The sequence below is a fragment of the Falco naumanni genome, chromosome 24 (assembly GCF_017639655.2).
Source record: "Falco naumanni isolate bFalNau1 chromosome 24, bFalNau1.pat, whole genome shotgun sequence".
Taxonomy (NCBI): Eukaryota; Metazoa; Chordata; class Aves; order Falconiformes; family Falconidae; genus Falco; species Falco naumanni.
The window spans coordinates 96,057-121,540 of record NC_054077.1 but is presented as its reverse complement, the minus strand read 5'-3'; the positions used below and the strand labels follow the sequence as shown (position 1 = coordinate 121,540).

Sequence of the window (25,484 nt, the reverse complement as noted above, 5' to 3'; positions counted from 1 at the left end):
GCTCAGCACTGTATCGTGCATCTTAGCAAACTATACAATGTGATCACACATCACCCTTGCAGATGTTCACTGATCTGCTTCAGCTGTGAAAGGATGAGGTTGAGGTGGTTGTGTCAGGGTCCTAATGGCAATTAACAGCCCTATGCAGATCCACTTGGGACCCCCCACCCCCACCCATGGTCCAGGGGCTCTATTTAAGTTCAGCCCTGGAGCATCCATGCATGGCTATGGTTGCTGCTGATCCACGCGAGACTGAAATGCCTCTTGCTCTTATTTCAGAAGCTGCAGCTGGGTCTGAACTTGTTCCTGAGAAGAAAGAACTGAGTCCTTTGTTTAATGATATTGTTGTCTGCCATCAGATCCAGCTCATTACTATTGCAACGCCAATGATGCTTCCTGATGCACAGCTGGCTCAAAACTCATCCTGGGTCTTTCTAGCTTCTCTGTTGCAGGAAGAAAGAGATTTCAGGTTGGTCTGAGCTGCCCATAGTGGCGTTATTGCTGGAAAGTACCTTGTGAGGTGTGAAGCCAGGAGATAAAAATAGCTCAATGCCAAATTAGAGCAATGCAAGCAGGCCAGCTGAGGAGTTTTCACATCCAACACCAGCCAGTCCGCAGCAGCAGGAGACAGATAGGTCTGGCACTGGCATCTGCTGCTGATGTAAGGAAGTTTCAGTCACTGGAGGATGGCGTTTTGCTGCTGGGAAGTAGCAGTTAGATAGCTGGGAAGGAGGAGAATTGGAGATGCCCATCCCATATTTACCCTTTCCTGAAGGCACCAGGATTTTTCAGTCTCCAGAGCCTGTCTCTCAGATCAGTGGAGACCTGTGGATTTGGTGACTTGACAGCAGCCAGAACAGGAGTTTCACACTCTACTAGCACCTAACAGAGGTTGTGCTGCAGCTGGGGTGGGAGACAACAACTGGCTGAAAATGATTCTGAGATATCAGAAGTGACAGGACCTGGCTAGGACTTGGGAAGGACCTGGGCACCCTTCAGGACAGCATCTGTAGAGGTGTTTGGGAGGACTCAACATCTCCTGGGTGACCCTAAACATTCAAATGTACAATTCACTGCAGGGCAGGGCCTTCCTGACTGTCAGAAGAAATTTCTGCTGCTCCTGACCCCTGGGACATCAGCTTTGCCCTTTGGGTAAGGTGGGACATCAGACTAACATCCCGCAGAGACTGCTATGGATCAAAAATGCTCACACTTCCCTGAAGACTCTTGGTGCCTCCAGGACCTTGCAAGGTACCAGCAGGTTTCTCTGACCTGCAGCAACATAGCTGAGAGTCTGGACTTGATCGTCTTTCCTTTGTTTTCCGGCTCTTTAAATGCCTTTTCTTTCAAAAATTGGTGTTGTCCCTCCTTTCCAGCATCCTTCATTTCCTATGGCCAATCAACTGATTTCCAGTCCAGGTGGGTTTTCAGGCACATAGGCAGGAAGAGTTGGTGCGATTCCTTTCCATCACAGCAGTGATGAAGGAAGAAAGGCTTCATTAAGTGCTTTCATTTGAGGTTTACAAGAAAGAGGTCAAGGGAGGGCAGCAAAGCTACCAGGGTTTGCCCTGCTAGCAGTGGCACAGCACCATTTTCCCAGTTTCTCTCTAACAAGAAAGAGAAAACAGCCCTTGAAATACAGAAAGAATCTTTAATACAGTCATTCTGCATATAAAAATTTATATAAACCTGCTTACTAAGCTTCCTGTCCCAAATGTATATATATAAATCGCAGAAAGGTAGAGTTCAAGCTCTTTCTGTTCATCTTTATTCCTCCACCCTCTGATTTCTCCCACCCCACAACTGAGAAACACGGCTGAAAGCCATAGGGTTCAACACCAAAGCCTTAAAATGTGTATGTTCTTACCAATACTGTCAGGTTTTTGGCTCCTAAGAGGTCTTGGTGAGAAAACAGCACATATTACACTTAATTCACTGATATACTCTTTTCCTTTCTAGTAACTAAACCAGGAACCAAAGTCAGCTTCTTCAGCCCCACAGGAACATCATTACTGAATGTCAACAGGCAACACCATTGAACGTCAAGGTAAGGAAAGATGGGAAAGGATGGGAGAAGAGTAGAAGAGATTTAAAGCTGTGAAATTGGTGTTCCAGGGGCTGTTGCACAAATTACAGGCTTCATTTCCCTGCTTGTCCCAGGGTGATATTCCCCAGCAAAATCCTGGAGAGTACCCAAGTGTTAACAAATCCAGAGGTCTGCCCAAGATGGTCCCTTCTTAGTCTGCTGCTCTTGAAAACCCCATGGGAATGAGATTCCAAGTGGACACCGGGACTCATTTGCTCTGCTTTATTCTTTACCATCCACAGAGTCCCCAAAAAATGGTGTGGTTTCCTGGATCAAACCAAAGGCTTGTCCAGAGCATGTGATGTCCATCTTGCTGCCCATGCTGTCTTAGGGAGCCAGCTGGATGCTGGACTCCCAAACCCAGAAGAAAGGCAGGATTTTCTCTCCATTGAAAGAAGTCAGAGGAAAAGCAAAAGCCAAGGTCTCGTTATCAGCATCAAAGAAAGCCACGTGTCCCTTCTCGTAATCGAGAGAGACCCGGATGGTCCTTGGTCTCCCATTCAGAGGCTGAACAGTTTCAAAAGAGGTGAAAGCTTGAAACTTGTCCCCACAGATGCCAACAGCCCATATCCCCTGGGAAGGGTCAAGATTAATCCAACCCTTTCTCCACGCCGAGTCTCTGGCCACCCCCACAGCCCAAAATCCCCTGCTCCCCAGCTGCACTTCCCAGTAGTGCCTCCCCACCAGGAAGCCTTCACAACCCAAGACGGAGCAGTAGGTATCAAATCTCTGGGGATTGTTGGGCAAATTCTGGGGTGTTTCATCCCACCTCACACTCCTCCGGTCCTCGGAGAGAATGAGGTGGGGGTTTGCTGTGTCTGGATCCAGAGTCACGTTTGCTGATGGGAAGGAAAGTGCAAGAGAATAAAAACAGCATGTCAGAGGGAAGGTGGTGGATATTTCTCTCCATCTGGACCCTCCTGTTTTTTTTTTTTTTTCCAGGAATGAAACCTTGGCCTGACGGAAGCCATTCAGTAAAGGCTTTCTCCATGAAATATGCCATACAGATCTATTTAAAGGCTGTAATGATTTGTGCTATTTTTACTTCCCATCAAAGGGGAATAGGAATTCATCTTGCCAGCCCACCAGGAAAGTGTGAATTCCCTGCTTTTGCTGTCTTTTCTCACTTGTGCCCCCTTTTTCACTCCAGTATACCTCCAGTCTCCCATGACTTACCCCATTGCACATCCAGTTCAACTGGGAGGCTCTCTGGAAGGAGAGAGAAGTGCTATTAGTTTGTTTAGGGGGGAGAGGAAGCGTATTAGACAGGGGTAAAGAGAAGGGAGTGCTCTTTTCCTCCTGCAAAACAAGCAAAACCACCAGGTGAACAAGCCCAGCTCATGGATAGACGGACCTTCAAACCCAATATACCAGTTTTATGAGATTGTTTCTTGAATTCAGAGTTCACTCCACCAATTACTAGTTGGAGATCAGAGGAGGGAATGGGGCAGTTATCTGAACATGGAGGACGGTCTCAAAATAGCTCATTCAGGGTTTATCTATGCATACGCCACCATCTGTCTGCAACAAGTTGGCTTTTCACGCTGACTCCCTTGCGGATGGCTAGATGCTACCTCCAGCCTCTTTGGTTTAAATAGGATAGGATGGGAACCAAGAATGTGATTAATTTCCTTCTGTAGCTAAAGGGAGGGGCTTGCTCTCTTCCTCCCCGTTACTCAGGCACTCAGACCTGTGTGCCAATATGCCTGAGAACACAGAAACCTTCCCTTTCCCAGCTCCAGCCCCAGATAAGAGGGTTATTGAGTAACTCATCGTCAGCATTCCTTAGCTGGGGCTTTATGCTGGTAACTGGCTAGTGTTCGCTCCTTTCCAGCTGCAGAATGGTGTTTAATTTTCCCCTTCTTTTGTACCTTTGAATTTCCTCAGGGCTTCCTTCAGAACAAGGTTTTTCTGAGATAAATCCCTGAGTCGCTTTTCCACTCTGGGAAACTTCTCTGTCAGTTGCTGGGAAATCCTTGCTTCACACCTGGAAGGAGAAGACTTTTGTATTCCCTTCTTGCTGAACGAGCTACGTAGGGACACTGTTTAGAAAACCTGCTGGGTAAGCTTATTTCTCCCCAGGCATCAGGTTGGGTCAGTTGAGACACTGCTGGGCATATCAGTGGTCCCAATGTCACTGTGGAGGACACCCACTTGCTCTGGATGTGCTCGGTGATGGATATTGGCTTCCTCCAGCTGAAGGGAGGAGGTGATGGGGACATGATCCCAGCCCAGGGCCATCTGCTCCCTGCTGGGGACACCAGTCGAGAGGATAACCCCTCCTGCACTCCACCTTTTGTGTCTGCTTTGTGACATCGTGCTGGGGACAACTGTCCCCTCTGGAAAGGGAGAGCCACGTACCTGGTCAAGGCACTCCTGGCATCCTAAAGGAGAAAGAAGATGGGAATTAAACTCTGTGTGATCTTCAGGCCCATTTCTATCTCCTATCTCCCTCAGATGTTGTTTGCAAGCACATTTTGCTTGGTTTAGGTTTTCTTGTGCCAGCACAGAGCAAGACCAGGGATACCTTGTGCTCATCCAATGGCCCATTTGATTGGTCCCTGGCTAGAAGAAATGCTCAGGCACAGCTGGTGGAATATCATATCCACTTCTAAACACTGCTTCTGCTGATTTACTGCCTGCCATTGTCTCTTGGGGAGGGAAAGTGTGGTCCTATGCTAGGTAGCCTCCTCGTCCTGGTCTTAAGCCAGGAGTCATTTATTAGCTCTTGCCATAGTCACGCAAGATATGCATCAATCTTTCTGGCTTTGCTTGGGGTTGGGAGGGAAGCGGTGGACACTTCCAAGATGCTGAAACAATAATTCTGTGGTCCTTCTCTCCATGGGTTGGATATGACATAGCATAGCTCATCAATATGGATATACGATGTACAATACGACTTCTTCATTAAATCAGCATCTGCAATAAACTCCTCAAAATGTCAAGGCAAAGAGGCTGAGGAGAGGGGCAGAGAGTACCGCCTCGACAGCACATTCTGAGTGCCACAAACTCTGCTGCCCAGCTCCTCGCTCTCACCTGCAGGGATTTATTCTCTGGCTGTGGGCTCATCCCCTCCAGCTCATGGATGAGGTTGCCCAGGTGGGAGATCTCCATGGAGATTTTCCTGTCATTCTCCACCTGGGTCTGCACTATCTGCTTCTCCACATCTTCCAGCCACATCAGGAGGAGATGCTCCTGCTCATCCTGGAACTGGTGCAGCTGCTTAAACACCAACATGATTTTCCACCTCTCGGCTCTTGCCTGCTGCTACAAGGAACAGATGGGGAGGGAAGAGAATGGAACAAATCAGAGACGTACAAAACCTGGTTAAATAAAGCAGGAGCGAGGTCTTTAGCTTTGAGCCCAGTCTAAGTCCATAGCGTGTGGCTCTGGGTCCCCTCTGAGCTTCATGTGATGCCCTGTGGAGTCATAAAATACGCCCAGTCTTTTTAGGGGGTTGGTTTTATTTTACTGCTCGAGAACTACTACTGCAGGCAGTGTTGCTTCATGTTTTTCCCACCGCCTAGAAAAGACCAGGCATTGCATGCAGGCATCTGCGAGTATTTGGTGGAACAAATCCTGCTGGGAGAGTGATTGAGGACACTGGGCTGAGAGAAGGATTCCAAAGTGGTGAGATCCTGTGGAGGCTGTTGGAAACAGTCCCTGGCATGTGCAGTTCCCCAGAACTCCCAGGTGTTGGCACTGAGGGCAGTAGCTGGATGGGATGGATCCAAATCCAGGCCAGGGACCATGAGCACGAGCAACCAGCAGCACGTTCTTGGTGCTTTCCTTCCCTCCCCACTTTATTTAGCAAGAAAGCCGTTGCCTATCTCCGTTCACCTTCACCCAGCAGCCTGCCTGTTCTCATGAAGCTGCAGTGAAACATCTGCCATCCTTTCTGCTTTTGAGGAACTCACCATCTCTCACTTCCTTAGAGCCACAGATACATCCCCCAACCTCTGGTAGGCCAAAACAGGGCTGGGAGGTGGTGGCCGTGGAAACCTCTGGCATGTGGTGCTCTCTCCAAAGGAGATGCGTCTGTATCTGGCTGCCCCAAGGTGCCATGAGAGCCACCACCTCACCAGCACTCAGACAGCTATACAGCAGTAGAAAAGCCCCATCAGGGTCCAAGTTGGACACCAGCACCCGCATAGACCTCACGCTCAGTGTGGCTGACCCATCTCCAGGGCTGGGCTGGTAGAAAGCACTCCCAGGGTGCAGCAATCTGCAGCAGAGATGAAGTCCTGGGGCACCATCCTACCACCCCACGGTGTAAATCTCCCCAAGGGGACCCACATGCTCGTCTCCTCTGCCCCAGGGGTGGCTCGGCTGAGCTGCAAGCACCTCCCTTCAGCCACTCGGAAATCACCTCGCTCTCCATTACCCTTTTGCGGCTTCTGATTTCCCCTCAAGAAACATCTGCGTTTCGTTCACAGGGTGCCACACCAAGATGGAGCAAGTGCAAGAGGGGCCTGTCTGGGTAGAGCGGCTGGAGGCGTTTTCCTCCTCACTGCAAATTTAGGTGACGACCGAACATCTTTCAACTTGCAGAAGACTCATCCATGCATCCAGCAGTGGTAAGTACCTACCAGATACTTCTGGCTTCTCTTCTCCCTGGTCAGTTTTAATCCTTGAAGCCTTTCTCTTTCATCCTTGAGGCTCTTCAGTTTGCTTTGGATCTGCTCCTGAGCACAAAAACAAAAAACAAACAAACAAAATAATCTGCAAGTTGTTGGGGAGAGGGATGCACAGCTCCAAATGTTGCTGTAGCAAAATCCTGGTGTATTTGAGCATGAGGCCTCCCGAACTTGGAAATATTTAAATATTCTTCACTCTGTTGCCCTTCTTCACCCCTAAAACATTTCTATGAAGCATCTCATGAATGAAGAGTCATGTAAAGGTGATATTTAATATTGCCGCCTTGTTTATACCCCTGTTCTGGTCTTTGCCAGTTCCATCTCCCAGTCTATTTGTGGCCAGTTATTTTCTGCACTCACCGTAATCTGTTCTGTCTTCGATGACTCATTTTATCCCCTCATAAGCATAAAATCAAATTTATTTATTTTTTTAACCCTTAATTAGGTCCCCCAAATTGCTGCAATTTCCCATCATCTGCAGAACCAGTGTTTCTGCCCAAACTTCAGCTCCTTCTGCAGACCAAGGAATAATGAGTATGAATACTGTCCCCAGAGTTTGGTTTTAAGGAGGAGATAGAGCACACCTTAGGAACGCCCTTTTTTTTAACATCTGCTCCTAGAAGACCCTCCCATGACAAATACTGATGGAAGTTTGCAGCGCGCACATCCTGCCCCGACCCCCTCTTATTTTTTAGCAGCTTATTTTCTCCCTGCTGCTTATCACTTCTTCTTCCCCCACCCCCACCCCCCCCCATCGTGTTTCATGCTCACAGCATGACTAATGTCACCTTTCACCTCCCCATTCCCAGTCACTTCTTCCCCTGTGGGCAGGACAAAATGTCACTGAGCTTCCTCTGCACAAGCACTGACTCAGACTCCTCCTCCTGACCCCATCCTCCCTCAAGGGAATTAAAAATACCTCCCAGAAGCACCACAGTTATCCTGAAATAGTTGCTCAGAATAAACTTCCTTCAGGGAGAGATTTGCAGCAGAGAGGAAAACTCGTCCGGGTTTTCCAATCCAATTCTTGCACAAAAACTAGCAGCAAGAGCCCTGCCTGTGCAGAAGGGAGTGAAGGTGGGGTCCAGCCCTGCTAATTTGGGTATTTTCTATGAGCTACCAACCTCAGCTTCCTTTGTAGTTCCCTTGTAGGGTGACAGCAAATAAAGTGGTGGTTTTTTTGTGAAGGAATCCAAGCTGGGTCACCCTGAGCAGCTTAAATTTAAATCCCTCTTTGGAGATCGTGGTGAAAAAAACCAGGCTTTAATCAATTTACGCTGTCTGGGACTGACCCTGTGAGTGGATTTTGCTGGTGGGCCAGGTCTGACCCAGTAGCCTGAAGTCTCTGCTTGCCCCTGCACGCCCCCAAGCTGAGCTGTGCCCCTCACATCTGGTGCATCTGGGCACCTGCAGACATCCAGGCAGGGCTGCAGCAAAGACAGCAATGCCAAGTAACCCCAGCTAGAGGATCAGCCAGTTCAGCCCAAGCTGCTACATCCCAAATTTTGGGAAATTCTATGGGACATCTTTCCCCGTATCCTCAGGCAAGTGGAGAAGCTGCTGGCTAGCAGACCTCAGCCTCTGATGGGCCAAAAAATATACAAAATAGCCCCCAAAATGAATAAACAAACAGACAAAGCCAAAGAAAAATACCAGAAACAAAACAAAAAATGAGAGCAAAGCACAGCACTGTGATTTCTTACTTTGCACTCCTGGGCAGCTTCTTCGATGGGTGCGACGGTGTGAGCGCGGTGAGCGTGGGAGCGGTCGCACACCACGCAGATGGCCACCCGGTCCTCCTGGCAGAAGAGCTTGAGGGGTTCCTGATGCTTCTGGCACAGGCTGCCTGCTCCGGCCACGTACCCCGCCCGTGAGCTCAGCTTCTTGGCGATTTCTGCCAGGTTCCTCAGCTCACGGTTTGGTCTAAATTTTCTTTTCTGGGCAATTCCTCGGCACTGGGGGCAGGTGAAGCGCCGGTCTGATTTTCCTGAGCATCGCGTGATGCAGTCCCGGCAGAAGCTGTGTCCACAGTTGATGGACACAGGGTCACGGAAATAATCCAGGCAGATAGAGCAAGATGCTTCTTTCTGCAGACTTTCCAGTGGGTCACATTCAGCCATGGCTGAAGAAGAATGACACTGTTACTTTCACTTCATTGATTATTTTTTTTTCTTTTGGCAGCAGCTGGGAGTTTTCTTCTTGATTAGCTTTTACTATCTGAACTGGGAGGTCTTGTTTGAAAAGTGCAGACTCGTAAAGGATGTAAAAGGAAGGAGGGGCGGAGAAAGGGGAATTTCAGTCTGTTTTCTGTGTGAAATGCAGATTTGCAACACCCCTCTGAAACCTGAGTCACTCCAAAAGGAGTTTCAAGGTCTTCATGAGTTTTCTGCTAAAGAGAGAAGAGGGAAAAGAAGTTCCTCTTCCTGACTCATGACCTCCGAGTCCCAAATAATGAGTTGACGACAGGGAGTGTTTGGCAGCAAGAACAGCTTATGGGTGCCACGGCTCTCTCCCTGCTGCTCACCAGCATCTCTGTGCAGCCAAACCACAAAATTACAACAAGGAAAACCCTTTTCCCCCTCTTTTTCCCAGGTGTTTTTGAGCCCAGCTGTGTGGTCCACCAGCAATACCCAAGCCCAGCGCTGCTGCATGCTCCGTATCACAGCGGTCAGCATCCGCACTGCTCATTTAGGAAGTGATGCCAGCCCAGAGGAGGGCAGGATGCTCCCACATAACTACCAGGACCGGGAATAAACCCAGCCTGAGGGATCTCCAGGCCAAACCCTGCCCAAGCTGAATCAGCTCGGTGTATATTTTAATTTTCAGCCAGGGCAAATCACCCAAATCAGGTTACAGCCCTGCGACACATTTGTGCATCGTCATGTAGCTCTTCCCTTCCTCTGTACGTGCTCAAATGAAGGAGTCGCTGGTTTAATTGCAAATGAGTAATCTAAGCTTTGCTTTCTTTGTGGCCACCTCTGCAGCTGCAGCTGTGGCCATGCAGGACGCTTGCAGCTCCCGAGCTGCAAGAAGTGACTTGACAGAGGAAGTGAATCATGTAGCACCAAAAAAAAACCCACCCCAAAACCAAAAGCCAGATTAATGCTTCAGGCATCCTCAGTGAGCTAAATCAGGGTCACTGCAGTCGTTCCCTGCCCCGAGGTCAGGCACCAGGATTGAACCCTTCTTGAAAGGGTTTTGGTTGAGATGCTTTCACGGACACCCCTGTGCTCTCCTCCAGCAATGGGCAATTTTCCACCTGGGGGAAAGGCTTTTCCTATGTCAAAAATACTCTTGCCTGCACGTTTGGGCATGGGATCTGCATTCCCTGGTACCAAATTAATGGTTGGACTTGATGATCTCAAAGGTCTTTTCCAACCTAAACGATTCCATGATTCTAAATAAATGTTCATCCAGTACCCACCCATGTTGCCCGCTGATGCAAACGCTGATCCCAACCTTCAGCATCCTCCCCTGCACCCCTGACCTGTGAAGCCAACAACCCCACCTCCTTCAGCCAAAGCTTTGGGGAAGTATTAATTAACACCAGGCTCGCAACAGGCTTGTGGACAACCCAACCCTCACCAAACCCCCCCAGCTGGATGCCAGGTTTCAATACTCAGCATTGAATTATCAGCAAATCCACAGTCCCCTCATTTGCTGTACGGGAGTTTCAAAATCTTGGTCCATCCAGATTTTAAAATCTCCATTTTTTTCTCCTCCCCACAAGGAAGGAACTCAATGTGCTGCAAAGCGTCCTTGGTTATTTTTCAGGTGATGAATGACTTAGCTATTTTTTCCAGTACATCGCAGGAAATGAAGCTACGCTGACCAATCTAAATTCACCGCTGTCTCCCTCCTTCCCCCTTTTTAAGATGAGCAAACCTGACACTTTTTCCAGCAGCTTCCCCACCACCCTCCACCACTCCTGATGCCACCTTGGCTGCTCCTTTGATCTCATGGCTCATTGCCACTAATTCAAGATGATTTGAAAATCTCTAGTTCAGCTGAGAAGATGCTGATTTCCTTTCCTTATTTGCCATTGCAGCCATAATTTTGACCCCTGGTGTGGTACCTGTGGTTATTATACATGGTACCAATCAGTATCTATGGATGGGGTAACTGTAAGATCATAGCAAGCCCTTTTCAGGAAGGCTAAAGTAAAATAAAATGCCCTTTTCCATTTTTCACAAGTGTGGGAACAATTTGGCCTCAGTTCAAGCTCTGGGGTCTCTCCAGAACAGCAGGTTTTTTGTATATCTCATATATATATATATATGTATGTATGTATGTATGTATATAGCTGCTACGACGCTGCAGCTCTTGCTTTCCTCAGGCATTGACTTCGTGCATCAGTGTGAGCTCTTCCACCTCACAACTTCTCTAAATTATGAGTGAAAAAAGCGGTGTGTACCTCTAAAAATCAGAGAGGAAGATGAAGCAAAAAAACCCCTACCAAAACCCTCAGGAAATGAGTGTGGAGGAAAAAAAAAGTGGCAGCAAGGGGAATTCACACTGAAGTCCTTTCCGCTTCAAAAGGGAATAAGAAACGGGCTGTGATGGGGCCCTGATTCCCTGTGTGATGGGAATTGGGCTCGGAAAACTTATATAAAGGAAAAATGATGGAAGAAGGACTGTGATTAAAATGTATACAATGGGGAAATGGTGGAAGAAGAGCTGTGATTAAAACATATAAAGGAAAAAGGGTGGAAGAGGAGTAATTTGATGCCCTAGGAGGGGAGAAAAACTTAAGCGCCCAACGTGGGGCTCGAACCCACGACCCTGAGATTAAGAGTCTCATGCTCTACCGACTGAGCTAGCCGGGCTGCTGCTGGGCGGGATTCCTCATAAACCGCCCTGACACTTCCATAACGCTGCAGCAATCGCGGGGATGTAATGGCACCGGGAGCCGGTACCGGGAACCCTCAGGGCCCCGGAGCACAGCCGCTCCCCGGTGCGGGGGGAATAGCCGTGTGTCACCCAGCGGCTACCGCCCAGCCCTGCTGCAAGCCGCGAGAGCAGGGTGTGTGTAATCGTTAAAAGTGCTTGTGTGAAGGTGGGGAAGAGAGAATAAAAAGGAAGCGGGAGAAAAATAAGAATTCACTGTTTCTGCCCGGTTTCGAACCGGGGACCTTTCGCGTGTGAGGCGAACGTGATAACCGCTACACTACAGAAACACGGTGAAGGCTGTATCGCCCCGCGTGGCTGCGACCGTGCAGCCTACTTCTGGTGCGGGGGCAACCGAGGGTTGTGGGTCTCGCCGGGGACTCCGCGGCTCCGTCGGAGGGAAGAGTGCAGTGTGGCAACAAAAAAAAGTGATACGGGGAGGGGGGAGGAAATGTAAAAAGCTTTCGGGCCGCCCAACGTGGGGCTCGAACCCACGACCCTGAGATTAAGAGTCTCATGCTCTACCGACTGAGCTAGCCGGGCTCCGCAAGCATTACGCGCTCGCACCACAGGTACTGCCCCAAGCAGCCACGCCTCCTCCCGCGGAGGCCCTGCCCACACCCTCAGCGCCGATTCGTCCCCCCCTTCCAGACCTCCAAGAGCAACGAGATGGGTGGGCACACAAGCCAGACGCCGGGCGGAAACCACAGAGAGCGCTGGGTCGCCGTAGCCTCTGTCGCCGCTTCCCTCCGCGCTAGCTGCACGGACAACGGGGCCCTCGGAGCCCCGCGGCAACGCGGGTGACGGTGACAGCGACAGCCTCCCGGTCTGCTGCCGGCCTCCCGGTACCTTAGCAACCGACTGCCCGTGCCTAGAGCGCCACTTCCGGTCATGTGGCGCTAAAGGGGCGGGTGTTGCGGTGGGAGGCCGGAAAGCGGAAGCGTTGCGGCGTTTCCCGTCTGTTGGCGAAGCCCGCACTATAGAGAGCAGCGGCGGCGGGGGCGGGAGAGGGGATAGAGCGTCTTCTCCGGGCTCGGGTCGGGGCCCGCGAGCAGCGGGGCGGGTGGCGGGGCAGCGGCCTAGCGCGGGAGGCACCTGCGGGCCCGGTTGGGCTGAGGCTGGGGCCGGGCCCCGCGGCGGGGAGCGCTGTAAGGTGTAGTGAGGCCTAGAGCCTGGCCCTGCTGGGGAGAACGGGGTGCTTGGGGCAGGAGCCAGGCCTCTGCCGGGTCCCAGTTGGGCCTTGGGGGTGTTGTGGGGTGGGCAGGAGGGTCAGGCCCGGCTTCAGGGGGCCGGGGCAGGGCAGGATCGGGGCCAGCCCCTGGTTTTGGGGGGACGAGGGGGTGCTGAAGGGAAGCAATAGCGAGGGTTAGAGCACTGCTGGCCCTGGAAGGTGGGGAAAAATTGGAGGGGGTGAAGGAGGAAGTGACATCTGGGTGGGGACCGGCCACCCTTCTGGGTTCGAGCTGGTGCCCACCCAAGCATAGGAGAACTTAAGGGGTCGACAAGGAGCTTAGGGTCCTGTGAGGAAGAAGTGACTCTCCTCCCCACTCTCCCCATGGCAGCCACAGCTGTTTTAGGAGATGGGGACCCTTCAGGGGGCTCCAGTGGGCAACTGAACCCAGTGGAGACACTGCAGGAGGAAGCCATCTGCGCCATCTGCTTGGACTATTTTGTAGATCCCGTTTCCATCGGTTGTGGACACAATTTCTGCCGTGTCTGCATCTCGCAGCTGTGGGGTGGTGAGGCTGAGTACGAGGTGGCCCCGGGGGCTGCAGCAGTGGGTGGCGGAGAGGTGGGGATGGGCGATGTGCTGGAAGAGGATCTGGAGGATGAGGAGGATGAGCTGGATGAGGACGAGCTGGATGTGGAGCAGGAGGAGGAGGAGGAGGATGGTGGTGCAGAGGAGGAGGAAGATGATATGTGGAGCGAAGAAGAAGATGACACTGACCTGTGGGAAGATCCCGTGGAGGAGGACATGTGGGACGGTGGGGTCGGGGGAGAGCTTTACTTTGGGGATGAGGACTATGATGAGGATGTGATGGAGGAAGATGTGGAGGAAGAGGAGGAGGTGGAAGAGGAGGAAGAAGAGGTGCAGACACCTCCTCCCCCTGTTCTGGCCACACGGCCTCGACGCCTCCAGACCTTCACCTGCCCACAATGCCGAAAAAACCTTTTTCCAGAGGAATTTCCGCCCCAACCTTCAGCTGGCCAACATGGTGCAAATCATCCGCCAGCTCCACCCACACCCCCAGCGCCTTGCACCACCTGCTGCTGGTCCCTCAGTTTCAGGAGCCACAGTGGGTGTCCCAGGGGCCCTGGTAGCAGTGGGAGGTCAGGGGCCACCAAATTTGTGTGAGAAGCATCAGGAGCCTCTCAAGCTGTTCTGTGAGGTGGACGAACAAGCCATCTGCGTGGTGTGCAGGGAGTCACGGAGCCACAAGCATCACAGTGTTGTCCCTCTCGAGGAGGTCGTGCAGGATTACAAGGTATGAGGGTTTCGGTGTCAGGGTAATGGAGTGGTTTGGGGTTTTTTTTGATGGGGGAGTGGGGAGGAAAGTGGGGTGGGAAACAGCTGTCAGCACCATCAGGAGCCAGTGGCACGGGCTGGGTCCTGCTGGCGGCAGGCAGATGGCGTTGGGTGGTTGGAGGCGGCATACAGGTGGGTCTCGCTGGGCTGGTTCAGTGAGCGGAGAGGGGGAAGGAGATGAACGGGCTGTGTGGGTTGGGGTGCAGGAGACTGGGAAGCCACAAAGCTGGTGGCTGGCTTGGCTTGGATGGGAAGAGTCTGGTTAACCACGGGGAAGGAGATTTGGGGATCAGGCAGCAATGGTAGTGAGGGATCGTGGAGACATTATCCTGGTGAGGAGTGGGTGAGCTCAGCTGGTCCTGCTGGCCTGGGTTTGGGTGAAACCCCTCTGGGCTGTGGCGAGTTGAAATGAGCACCCATGTCATGGTGGCTCCACAATTTAGAAAGCTCTTCCCAGGGTCTCTCTGGCCTCCCTCAGCTTGGGTGATACCTGCCTGAGGGTCTGCAGAGCCTGACCCCAAGCATCCAGTGGTGGAGGCCCTTCATTAGGGGTTTTGACTGAATAGCTTTGCTGTCTCAAAGGTGTCGCTTCCCACTTGGACATGACTGGAGAACCCCCCCAAAAAACATGGCGGGTAGACAGGGGATGGTGGTCGCTGAGCCCTTCAGGCTGCTACTTGCCCTGCTGCTTGTCGCTCTGGTTTCTCTGCAAGGTCATGTCTCGCTTTTTGGGGCCTTCTGGAAGCAAGGAGTTGGGGCTTCGGTTCCTGTAATATCCAAAGGTGTCTTGGAGGAGTTGCTGCTGCGAGGTCATGTCTTGCTTTTGTCTTCCCTCACTGGAAGCTCTCTGGTGCTCTGGTCTTGGCTGCTCCCATCAGAGTCAACACCCTTTGAGCCCCTGGAGACTTTTGGGTGGGGTTTGGTAGCCAGGAGGAGGCTTGGAGAGGTGGAGGTGGTTTGGAGGGGAAAGGACAGTGATGGGGTGTCTCACCCCTGTGTCAGGCTGTTTCGTGGTGGGCTGTCGGAGCGTGGCCAGCAGCACTTTTTGCTTTTGGGTTGGCTCAGTCCGTTTTCGCTTTTTCTTGGCAGTAGGAAAGCTGCTGCAAACACTCAAGGAGGCAGAAAAATTAATTGCTAAAGGGAGAGCTCTTTGTGAAGGGCAGAGGGAGTGTCCCGGGAGGACAGCAAGGCAGAAACAGTTGGTTTGTGGGTTGGTGGTTTAGTTGTGTGTTTTTTTGGAAATGCCAAAGCTTATTCAGCACAGGGAGTCATGACCAATGAAGCAGGTACTGGTTTTGTCATTGGCTTAAGCTGATCTAGGACCATGCCGCTACTGAAAGGCGCAGCCTGAAAGGATGGCCTAAGTCTGTCCTAGGTCTGCACTGAGTTTAGGAGCACAGATCCCTCTCTGGGTCCTGATCCCCACGCAGTGGGACACGTGCGTGATGGCCGCAGCCGTGCAACAGACAGTAACAGTCTGTGCTTGGTGACTGTGTATCTGGCCTTTGCAGATGTTCCCTGATCCGAGCAGGGCAGGGTTTTTCACTTTCTAATTAAAAGTGGCTCCCAGAATGAGCAGTTACGGAAAGCGGAAGGGAAATGGTCTGAGATCTGGGCAGGAGGTTTTGTTTTCAGCCCTGCTGTGGAGTTGGGGACTGGAGGACTGAGAGAGGAGGGGAAGGCAGGCAGGCATTACCTGAGGCAGGGATGACAGAGATGCATTTCTTTCGCAGAATAAGCTCCAGAGCCATCTGGAGCCACTGAAGAAGAAGCTGGATGTGGTCCTGAAGCAGAAATCCAACGAGGAGGAGAAGATCACAGAGCTGAGGGTAAGAGCTGGCTGCCTCCGGCACAGCAGATCGTCCTGTGCATGATTCCTTTCCACGCTTATTTATTTCCCCATTTCTCTGTCTTCCACCTTTCACGCTGCCAAAAAATAATCAGCCCTCTGCTAAAGAGTGTTTCTTGGCCCGAAGTCTGGTGAGGGGGATGAGCAGGGAAACTTTTCCCCCTCTGCCTTGCAGATTTGAGCTCTCATGGAGGCGTTGCAGTCCCTTTGCTGCAGTTGTCAGGATCACAAGGGCTGGAAGCTATTTCCCTGTTGAATTAGAGCTTAATTAAGGGGGTTTTGTACCTGAATGTGTTGTGGGAATTGGTAGCCTGGGAGAGAGAACAAATTTGTGTCCTTTGGGTCTGCTACTTGAGCTAAGGATACCTCTCCTCCCTCTTCACCACTCCGCAGGACAAGATGAAGCTGGAGATCAAGGAATTCGAGTCTGACTTCGAGCTGCTGCACCAGTTCCTCATTGGGGAGCAAGTCCTGCTCTTACACCAGCTGGAGGAACGCTATGAGAGCTTGTTGGCCCGTCAGAGCAGCAACATCAGCCAGCTGGAAGAGCAGAGCGCTGCCCTCAGCCGGCTCATCGCTGAGGCAGAGGACAAGAGCAAACAGGATGGGCTGCAACTGCTCAAGGTCTTTCCCAACCCACTCACCCCACCCCCATTCCTGGGGTGGGAAGAGGGACAGTCGCAATCGGGGATCCCAGCAGGAGGGCAGAGCCCAGGTGCCCTGCCAGGCAAGGCCTCTTGCATATGTTTTTGAATCTTCCCAAAGAGCTGTAAGCTCAGATGATTCACGTAGTTTATCTCTGGACCATGAACCCTCGCTCAAGCTCTCTGCTGGCAGCTGAGGAGCTCTGGCCCTGTTTTATAGCAAGGAGAGAATGTTAGCGGCGAGAATTAAGCAGAGCTGCCAGAGGGGAGCAGACCTTACTTCAAAAAGGGTATTCCTCACGGGAAAGCATCCTTACCCGATGACTAGATCCTTCCCTATCCCGCATCGTCTGTGGGACCACGGGGGGGAAATCGGGATGCCACAAGAGATTTGGGGGTTGATAGGGTGTCTGTATTAGTGGGAAAAGCCTCTACCCAGGGGTGAATCCATGGAACGTGCCTCTCTGTGGAATATTCCCCTCAGCAGACTCATGGGAGGGGACTCATCCTGGCCATTGGGGTGGTTGGCTTGATGTAGATCGGCACGGTGCTGAGCCTTGGCTGCTAAGGGAATTTAGTGTGAGCCACAGTGTGATCAGCCCCCATCCTCCCTAATCTTTTCTTTCTCGTTCTTCCTCGCTTCCAACCTGGCTGCTTCCTTTTCCCGCTTCCAACCTGGCTGCTTCCTTTTCCGCAGGACATCAAAGGCACTTTTATCAGGTCAGTGACTTTCCATTGGCATCTTCTCACTGTAAACAGCTTCGGCGGGAGGAGAGGGCAACACAAAACCAGAAAACCTTGGGCTTTTGTTTCAAGCCTCATGTGGTGGGCGTTTTTCCAGGCTGGGGTTGGGTAATGACAAGGGACAGCTCGGTTGTGGCTGGTGCCAAAACGGATGTGATGGTGGGAACTCCTGCCTGATGGCTTAGTGGGGTATACATGGAATAACTGGGGGTGTACAGGAGAAGAGAAAAGCTGGGAAAAGATCTCAAGAGTCCCTTGCAGCACCTGGCAGCTGCTTTTTGGGAGCAGAGCTGGGTGTGCCTGCGCAGACCTCCTGCCCCGAGGAAGCAGGAGCTGCTGGTAAATATGGAGGGATCATTTTGTTTCCAGTCATCTTTAAATCAAACAAGCGGCTGCTCTTCTACATCAGCCCCCAGCTGCTCGTTGGCAGGTAACAGGGCTGTGCCGGAGCAGGGCCTGGCTGTCACCAGCGCTGGGTGGATGCGGCTGCATCTCTGCCAGGAGTTTGGCTGCTTCCTGCGGCTGAGACGGGGTGGGGACTGCAGCTGTGCCAGTGTAACCGGTTGGGCTGATCTCTGCCCTGCTCTGGGTTTTTTGGCTGTGTGCAGGGCATCTTGTTTCTCCTGTTGTGTCATTGCCTCCCCCTGAGCGTGCTGAATCCCCATTTTTTTTTTTTCCCCTGGCAGATGCGAGAACATCAAATTTCAGGAGCCCGAGATGGTGCCGGTGGACGTGGGGAAAAAATATCGCAACTACTTTCTGCAGGATGTGGTGATGAGAAAGATGGAGAAAGTCTTCAGTAAAGTCCCTCAAGGTGAGTGAGACCTAGGTCCTCTGCCCAAGGGGACACAGCAGCTTCTTGTCGTGGTCCTAGGGAATGGACACTGGGATGTCTTGCATATCCCCAGCTGTCTTGGGTTTCCCTCTTTACCTCTGCCTTCCCAGATTTCATGCCCCCTTTTAAAGTCTGCCAGTCCCCTTAATACCAGCCTCTTCCCTTCTTCCCACGCCTTGCTCTGTCCGTTGGTCTTCATTTTCCCCTAACACGGCTGTCACCTCTTTCCACCCTAAAAGCAGAGCTCGATCCAGAGTTGCTGACAGCTCTGTGTGGGGCTGAAGCCAGACCTGCTCCAGGGTTAAAAGGGAACTGGGGGATTAAAGGGGTTAAAATGGAATTGGGTTTAAAGGGAGTTTTGGGGGTTAAAGGGGTTTGGGGAGGGGTTAAAGGGGTTGAGCTCTGTTGCAGTCAAAAGCAGGCCCACAGTGGGGGCTGTCACCCACTGATGCTGCGGGTATGGACATGGTTGAGGATTTGGGGTTGGAAACTAAAAGGAGGGGGGGGGGGAAACAGACCAACAAACCCTGGGATTGGGAGCCCAAGAGACCGGGGTGACCAGTGACACACACACCCTGTAGTGTTGCCGTCTCCCTTCCAGCCGACGTGACTCTGGACCCTGACACAGCCCACCCTCGCCTAAGCCTCTCCCTTGACCGACGCAGCGTCAAGCTGGGCGAACGCCGCCAGGACCTGCCCGACAACCCCAAACGTTTCGATTCGGATTACTGCGTCTTGGGTTCCCAGGGCTTCACCACTGGCCGCCACTACTGGGAGGTAGAGGTGGGAGGCCGACGAGGCTGGGCAGTGGGTGCAGCCCGTGAAACAGCTCGACGCAAAGAGAAAACCATGGGTCCTCACCAAAAACGAGAAATCTGGTGCGTGGGCACCAATGGGAAGAAGTACCAGGCATTGACAGCCACAGAGCAGACAGCCCTGTTGCCCAGTGAACGGCCCCGGCGCTTTGGCGTCTACCTGGACTACGAGCGAGGCCAGCTCTGCTTTTACAATGCCGAGAGCATGACCCACATCCACACCTTCAACGCCTCCTTCCACGAGCGCATCTTCCCTTTTTTTCGCATCTTAGCCAAGGGTACGCGCATCAAAATCTGCGCCTGACCAGCCATCCCTCACCCTCCCTGCCAGCCACCTCTACCTGTGCCAGATCCGGCATCGCCCCGGGATCCGGCCTTGCACACAGCCATGCTCTTTCCCCCTTAATCCTGCAGATCCCATCTTGGGATCCAACGCTGCACTTGTCTTCTTGCACCTGCTTGCTCACAATGCCTCTTCCTTCAGCCTCCTGTCTGCTCCTCCCCAGGATCCCACTGCTGCCACCATGCTGATCCGAATCTGGTTTTGTTTGGAATAGGGAAGGATCCACCTCAGAGGTGTAGGGGTTTTTTTTAGCGTTTTATGTCTTTTTGGAGCTCCTCTCTCCCAGTCGATGCCTAAAAGCTTTCTGGCACGCTCTTCACTCCTGGACTGCATTTTGAAGTGCATCTGCTCTCTTTGGATGCAGAGCTTGATGCCTTGGGGGCATCTCAGGGGTCTGCACAGTGGGGAGCAAGTGCTCTTGGCTTTTTGAAATCCCCATCGTCACCCTTCCAAAAATCACTGGCTTGCGTATCCCAGTTGCACCAAGGTGCCTGGATCTCTTGGAATTCACCTGACCATCTTCAAGACCCCAGCTGGTGTTCGGACCCAGAGTCAAACCTGCTTTAATGGCCCGTGTTGTTTTTTCCTTGCTTTCCCCATCATTTTTTTGGGGGGTGGGGCCACGTCTGAGCTTTCCTGACCCCGGCCCCTTCCCTTCGTAACCATTGCTTGTGGGCCTGGCACTTTACCGGGGGCAGAGGAGGGTGCAAGAGCCAGTTTCCTCCCCCCAGAGCCAGCACAACCTGGCTGCAGTGGCAGGAAGCAGCCTCCTGTTTTCCCCTCACAGCTTGAGAGCTCTCAGAGATGGGGGATATTTATTTTTTCTCCCCTTTTTTCTTTTTTCCTCAGCTGCTAAGTTTCCAGCTGAATCCTGTCCCACTCGAGAGACTCTGACTGCACCGGTCGTGGGTTTTTTTTGTTTGTTTATTTTTGGTTGGTGGATTGTTTTTTTTTTTGGTTTTTTTTCCTGTTGGCATTACAGAGCTAGTTCAAAATATTTTTGGGTAAAATGAGAATTAAATGGAGATTTAGTTTTATGAAATGTCAAGAAATAATAATAAAGAATAAGGTTGTAAACCTGAGTCTCTAGGTTATTGAGGCTTGAAAGGTCTGGGAGCTACTTCCAAATGAGTCTGGCTTAAATCACACATCAGGGTCCAGATCCCTCACAGCCTGCCTGGCCTTGCTGTCACTGCATCACCTCCTGTTAAACAGATGTGTTTTAAATCTTGCCTTGTTAATCTTGACCTAATCCTTCCTAATTAGATTAGGTCAGACCCAGAGCCACGTGTCCATATCCCTTCCTAAAGCTTTTTATCTGCAAGAGGCTGTTGCCAGCATCATCCAGCGTCACTGAGGGGCCGAAGTCCCTTCCAGTTTGGTGGCAGGGGTGGCTCACAAGTCTACCAGCCAGGAAAGAGCCCCCACCACCTCTCAGATCTGTAGAAAATGGCAGTTTGTATGTGGACTCAGTGCCTGGAGGCTGCTGGGTTACCAAGTTTCACGTTAAAACCTCTCCTTCATCAACAGCACCACTGGTGGGCAACAAGGCTAACCATGGCTGCTGCTTAAATGTATCTACTTTCTGGGTTCTCTTCGGAATAGTCTTAAGTTTTCCCAGATCTGCAGCGACACATGTAGGAGAAAAAAAAACCCCCATGATTCCCTCATTAGCCAGGACAGAGAACATCTTTCATGTCCCACCACACTGCCTGCAGTAGAGTATCTCCATCTGCTATAATTATTCTGCCCTCAGGGGGTTTTAACTCACGAGGTGAGTACCGCTCAGGGCTCTCAAAGTTCTGCCAGTCACCCCATCCTCATTGCCAGGCCCTGTCCTACTGCGACATCTCCAACCTTGAAGGTGTGGGGACAATTACTTGCAGACATAAAGCTCTCTGCATCAGGAACACTAGGCTTTTGCCCCTCTGACGTTCCTGATGTGGCACCTGCCAGAGTAAAGCCCCAACCCCACATCTTCCATGAACCTCCAGGTTGTGGGATGACCCAACAGTGGACACGAGGTGGCTGCAAGCTCAACAGAGCATTATATCGTTGACTTTATTTTTTTTTTGTACACAAAAATCTACGGTTTCTCACTACCGCATCTTCATCTGGTCCCAATGGTGACTTGCCACACCCGGACAAGGTTATCTGTGTAGCCAGCAAACAGTGTCTGTGGAGAGAAAGGAGTTGGGTCACAGGAAGGGCTGGATGGGTCCAGCCTCAGGACACGAGGGCCTATGGTCCTCAGAAAGCAAATCCCAAAGCAGAGAGGGACAACTACCAGCCCCAGGGGTTAGGAAGATGAAGGAGACGAGCTCAGGGGTTGAGAAGGGACCCAGGGATGGAAGGAACCCAAGGAAGTTCTTTCCCTTGCTGGCAGAGAGCTCGAGGAGTGTGGCACAAGTGTCTCTTCATGGTTCCTGTGCCCCAAAAGCAGCAGGAAGATCCCTCCAATCCTCATTCCCCAGGGCTGGGATCCTGGGACAGCAAGGAGGGAATGGTTTTTACCTGCCCATCTGCAGACCAGGCCAGGGAAGTGCACTGGGGTGGTTCAGCTTTGCTGCTGGTGCTGATCACCTCCTGCTTCAGTTCGTCCACAATGATTTTGCCTTCCAGGTCCTGCAAGAGGAAAAAAGGAAAAAAAACAAAAAAACGTGAAGGAATGAGGGGTCCAGCACAAAGATTCCCACAACGAAATCCCAACTCTGGGAACAGCACAAGGGAGCAGAGGGTCGCTCAGAAACAGCCTCTGGATTTCCACACAGAGATGCAGTCAGATGGCATTGAAATGTTTCATCATGGCATGGTGGCTCTGCCCTATGGCCACCGCAACCCTCCATGACCAAGGGATGAGGCCACAGGCACCGGTCGCTGCTGTGTAACCCAGAGAACACTCCTCCAGGAGAGCTTTTCCTCCACGATCTGTGGGCTAAGGTGAGGATCTCCACCCATGAAGGTGACTCCAAACCCAGCACAACCCAGAAACTGAAGGTATTTGCATCTTCTGTAGGCACCCTGCCCAGATGGGGACAGAGAGGGGGCTGAGGACTGGAGTGGTGACATACCCAGATCTTGATGCTGGGTCCGGTGGCAGCACAGAGCCAGTAGCGGTTGGGGCTGAAGCAGAGAGCATTGATGATGTCTCCTCCATCCAAGGTATAGAGGTGTTTGCCTTCATTCAGGTCCCACAGCATGGCCTGGCCGTCCTGCAGAGCAGAAGGAGTTGGAACAAACCCCAGCGCTTGTCACCTGTGCCTTGATTTGTCCTGCCCTGGCAAGGCCCCTTTTCCACAACCACAGTTAAGCTGGAGTACTTTGCTACAAGCCAAGGCGGATACGGAAAAATTAAAGGACACAGAAAGAAAACACATCAAGGGCTAAAACGGAAGAGCTAAAGAGAAGTCCCTGGAACTGGGGGAGCATCTTTGCCATGGTCTTCCCTGCTCTCACTTGACATCTGCCACCAGGCCCCATTTTTAGGCTGTTACCACTCCACTCAAGCTGTGACCAAGATGAGCCCATTCGCATGGTGGGAGACAGAACTGCTGGTAGGATGCCAAGATCTCATCTCGGGGGGGGGGGGTGTGGGGGGGTGGTGTCTCAGCTTTCCCTCCACCGCATGACAGATACCTTGCCACCGGAGGCACAGAGGGAGCCATCAGGGGAGACGGTCACTGTGTTCAGGTAGCCTGTGTGCCCGATGTGGTTAGTCTTCAGCTTGCAGTTAGCCAAATTCCAAACCTGGGTGAGGAAAAAAACGGGGGCAGAAGAAAAAGGGGTTAAACACTGCTACTGCACCCCAACTCTGGGGATACAGAGAGGAGGAAAAAACCCTTCCCCAGAGCACTCTGGCTGCTCTGATCCTCCCACTGCCATCACGGGGACCCCAGAGAAGGATGCTTGCCGTTTGGGAAGCCTTTGATCCCACCTCACCTTCACCAGCTTGTCCCAGCCGCAGGAGACTATGATGGGGTTGCTGCTGTTCGGGGAGAAACGCACACACGACACCCACTCCGAGTGACTCTCATCCTGGGGAAGAGGAACGATGCCGGGTTCATGGCGAGGAAACACGGACGAGTCTTTCCTGCCCCATCCACAGGGCACTGCAAGATCAGACCTGCTGCATCCTGTTGTTCCACAGCTTTCCCAGGCCTCCCCCATCCCTCATAATTGCAGGACTTCTCCTCAGAAACCCCCCAGGGAGAGACTGTCAGGCAACGTCTTGCTTCTAATCATTAGGACAGGGCTGGGAGACCTGGATCCCCAATAAAAGCGGTGGGAACAGATCTAAAAGCAAGTTCACGGAGTTCCTTTCTCACAGAGGTGTGATCTGGAAGCCCACCTTCCCTGGCGCTCACCTGCACGGTGTACTTGCAGACACCCAAGGTATTCCAGAGCTTGATGGTCTTGTCCCTGGAGCCTGAAACTATCTGACGGTTGTCGGAGGAGAAGGCCACACTCAGCACGTCCTTGGTGTGACCCACGAAGCGACGGGTGGTGGTGCCACTGAAGGAAAATGAGACAATAGCAGATCTCACAAATTCCAAGGAGGGGGGGAATAATCAAATATTTGGAGGAAAACCCACAGTGTGGTCTACAAAAGGGTAAGGAGTGATCATTTCATTTCTCCTTCAAAAGGAGATTCTACAAAGGTAGAAGGATGGGGGGAAATCAGGATGAGTTTAGCCCGCATACATGCCTGGCTCTACAGATCCCAACCTTCTTCTCCTGGCTGTACCCCCCCCTGGTTCAGCCCAAAATGACCCCCAGAAAACAGTTTGATCCCCCCCTCCTGCTTCTCTCCCATCATAATTGCAGGACGTGTCTTCAGATCCCAGAGGATCAGCAGACTGTGTCAGATCTAATCATCGGAAGAGGGAGCCAAGGAAGAGCAGCCGAACACCTCCATCCAAAACTGTGGCACTGGCCACACAAAACTGCCCCTGCTGCACTGGGATTTATCTTCCAACCCAAACCCAAAATCGTTTAAGTTCCAAGGTGCACGGGTGACCTCAACCCCCCTCCCAGCACCCAAACAAAGCAGGAAGACATGCTACAGCCCTCCCACCCAAAACACCCTCATTCCCACAGCTCACGTTGTGAGGTCCCAGAGCCTCAGGGTGCCATCCCAGGAACCAGAGAGAGCAAACTGTCCATCGGAAGAGATGACCACGTCACTGACAAAGTGCGAGTGACCGCGCAAAGCTCGCTGTGGGATCCCGTAGTTGGTCTCGTCACGGGTCAGCTTCCACATGATGATGGTTTTGTCTGTGGAGGATGCAGAGAGAGGGATAAGGTGGAGGGAACCGCAGCCTTCTGCCCACACCCAGCCCATCCTTCTAACCCGCACGAATGGGGGGGCTACCAGAGAAAAGGGGGGGGGGGGTGTGTCTCTAAACAGATCAGGTCTCTGCTCCTCTGCCCCCTCCTCCCCATCCCTCTGTCCTCATCGCACAGCGCAGGGCCCTGCCTCCTCCTTGCCCTGCTACACCCCAGTCCCATCCCTAGGCCAGACTGCCCTAAACGAGGGGGCTCTGGCCTGTCCCCCCCTCTAGGCCCATGGTTTCCCCTTGTCCCTCTCCCTCTGCACTCTCCCTGGGTCCCCTAAATCACGGTCTCGCCTCACTCCTCTCTCCTCCCAGGCCCCACGGCCTTCCCTGCCCCACTCCCCTCCGGCCTCAGTCTCCCCGTGCCCCTTCTCCCCCCGACCGCCTCCCCCGGTACCCCTCCGCCTCGACCTATGTGGTCTCTCCCTGCTCCCCTCCTCACCCAGGCCAACGGTCTACCCCTACCCCGGTCCGACGGTCTCTTCCCGACACCTACGTCCCCCTTCCGATGGTCTCTCCCGACCCTCTCTCCCCCGACCCGGGCGGGATGCGGCCCTCACCGCGCGAGGCGGAGAGAATCATGTCCGGGAACTGCGGCGTGGTGGCGATCTGGGTCACCCAGCCGTTGTGGCCCTTCAGGGTGCCCCGCAGGGTCATCTGCTCTGTCATGGCGGCGGCGGGATGGGAGGATGGTGGCGGATTCAATGGAGGCCACGGCCCGGTCCCGCCCGGCCGCAAACGGCGGCCACCAACACAGCGAGAGAAAGAGACCGAGGCGGCTTCC

The 25,484-nt window shown here is 52.5% G+C and overlaps 3 protein-coding genes, 2 long non-coding RNA genes and 3 other non-coding genes across 9 annotated transcripts; 3 read left to right on the top strand and 5 right to left on the bottom strand.

Moving 5' to 3' along the window:
• Window positions 1–1,637: 1,637 nt before the first annotated feature.
• LOC121080260 (E3 ubiquitin-protein ligase TRIM7-like) lies at window positions 1,638–12,613 on the bottom strand. 2 transcript variants are annotated; one of them, XM_040578155.1, is made up of 8 exons: window positions 12,264–12,613; window positions 8,427–9,112; window positions 6,676–6,771; window positions 5,123–5,353; window positions 4,448–4,470; window positions 3,958–4,073; window positions 3,263–3,295; window positions 1,638–2,925 (listed from the first exon to the last, which is right to left on the bottom strand). In XM_040578155.1, exons 2-8 carry the CDS (start codon window positions 8,841–8,843, stop codon window positions 2,414–2,416), a joined length of 1,428 nt encoding a protein of 475 aa, XP_040434089.1. In that variant the 5' UTR covers window positions 8,844–9,112; window positions 12,264–12,613; the 3' UTR covers window positions 1,638–2,413. The 2 variants fall into 2 exon arrangements, with proteins under 2 accessions (XP_040434089.1, XP_040434088.1); XM_040578154.1 differs by having other exon boundaries at window positions 8,427–8,845.
• Window positions 2,524–12,138, top strand: LOC121080282. The gene is made up of 4 exons (XR_005825317.1): window positions 2,524–2,612; window positions 3,974–4,148; window positions 6,523–6,663; window positions 9,316–12,138. It is a non-coding gene; the product is annotated as an uncharacterized LOC121080282 (long non-coding RNA).
• On the bottom strand, window positions 11,477–11,549 carry TRNAK-CUU. Its single transcript has one exon. It is a non-coding gene; the product is annotated as a tRNA-Lys (tRNA).
• On the bottom strand, window positions 11,828–11,900 carry TRNAV-CAC. The gene has a single exon. It is a non-coding gene; the product is annotated as a tRNA-Val (tRNA).
• On the bottom strand, window positions 12,081–12,153 carry TRNAK-CUU. The gene has a single exon. It is a non-coding gene; the product is annotated as a tRNA-Lys (tRNA).
• Window positions 12,614–12,891: 278 nt separating the features above from the next.
• Window positions 12,892–20,444, top strand: LOC121080245 (E3 ubiquitin-protein ligase TRIM41-like). Its single transcript, XM_040578090.1, is given in 7 exon segments — window positions 12,892–13,774; window positions 13,776–14,096; window positions 15,871–15,966; window positions 16,380–16,610; window positions 17,328–17,350; window positions 18,061–18,188; window positions 18,811–20,444. Coding segments are annotated over 7 exon segments (1,926 nt in total). The 5' UTR covers window positions 12,892–13,165; the 3' UTR covers window positions 19,329–20,444.
• Window positions 20,445–21,392: 948 nt separating this feature from the next.
• Window positions 21,393–25,473, bottom strand: RACK1 (receptor for activated C kinase 1). The gene is made up of 8 exons (XM_040578194.1): window positions 25,261–25,473; window positions 24,470–24,641; window positions 23,732–23,879; window positions 23,307–23,402; window positions 23,004–23,114; window positions 22,439–22,579; window positions 21,882–21,992; window positions 21,393–21,543 (listed from the first exon to the last, which is right to left on the bottom strand). Exons 1-8 carry the CDS (start codon window positions 25,367–25,369, stop codon window positions 21,478–21,480), a joined length of 954 nt encoding a protein of 317 aa, XP_040434128.1. The 5' UTR covers window positions 25,370–25,473; the 3' UTR covers window positions 21,393–21,477.
• On the top strand, window positions 23,875–24,554 carry LOC121080283. Its single transcript, XR_005825318.1, has 2 exons — window positions 23,875–23,977; window positions 24,192–24,554. It is a non-coding gene; the product is annotated as an uncharacterized LOC121080283 (long non-coding RNA).
• Window positions 25,474–25,484: the final 11 nt, after the last annotated feature.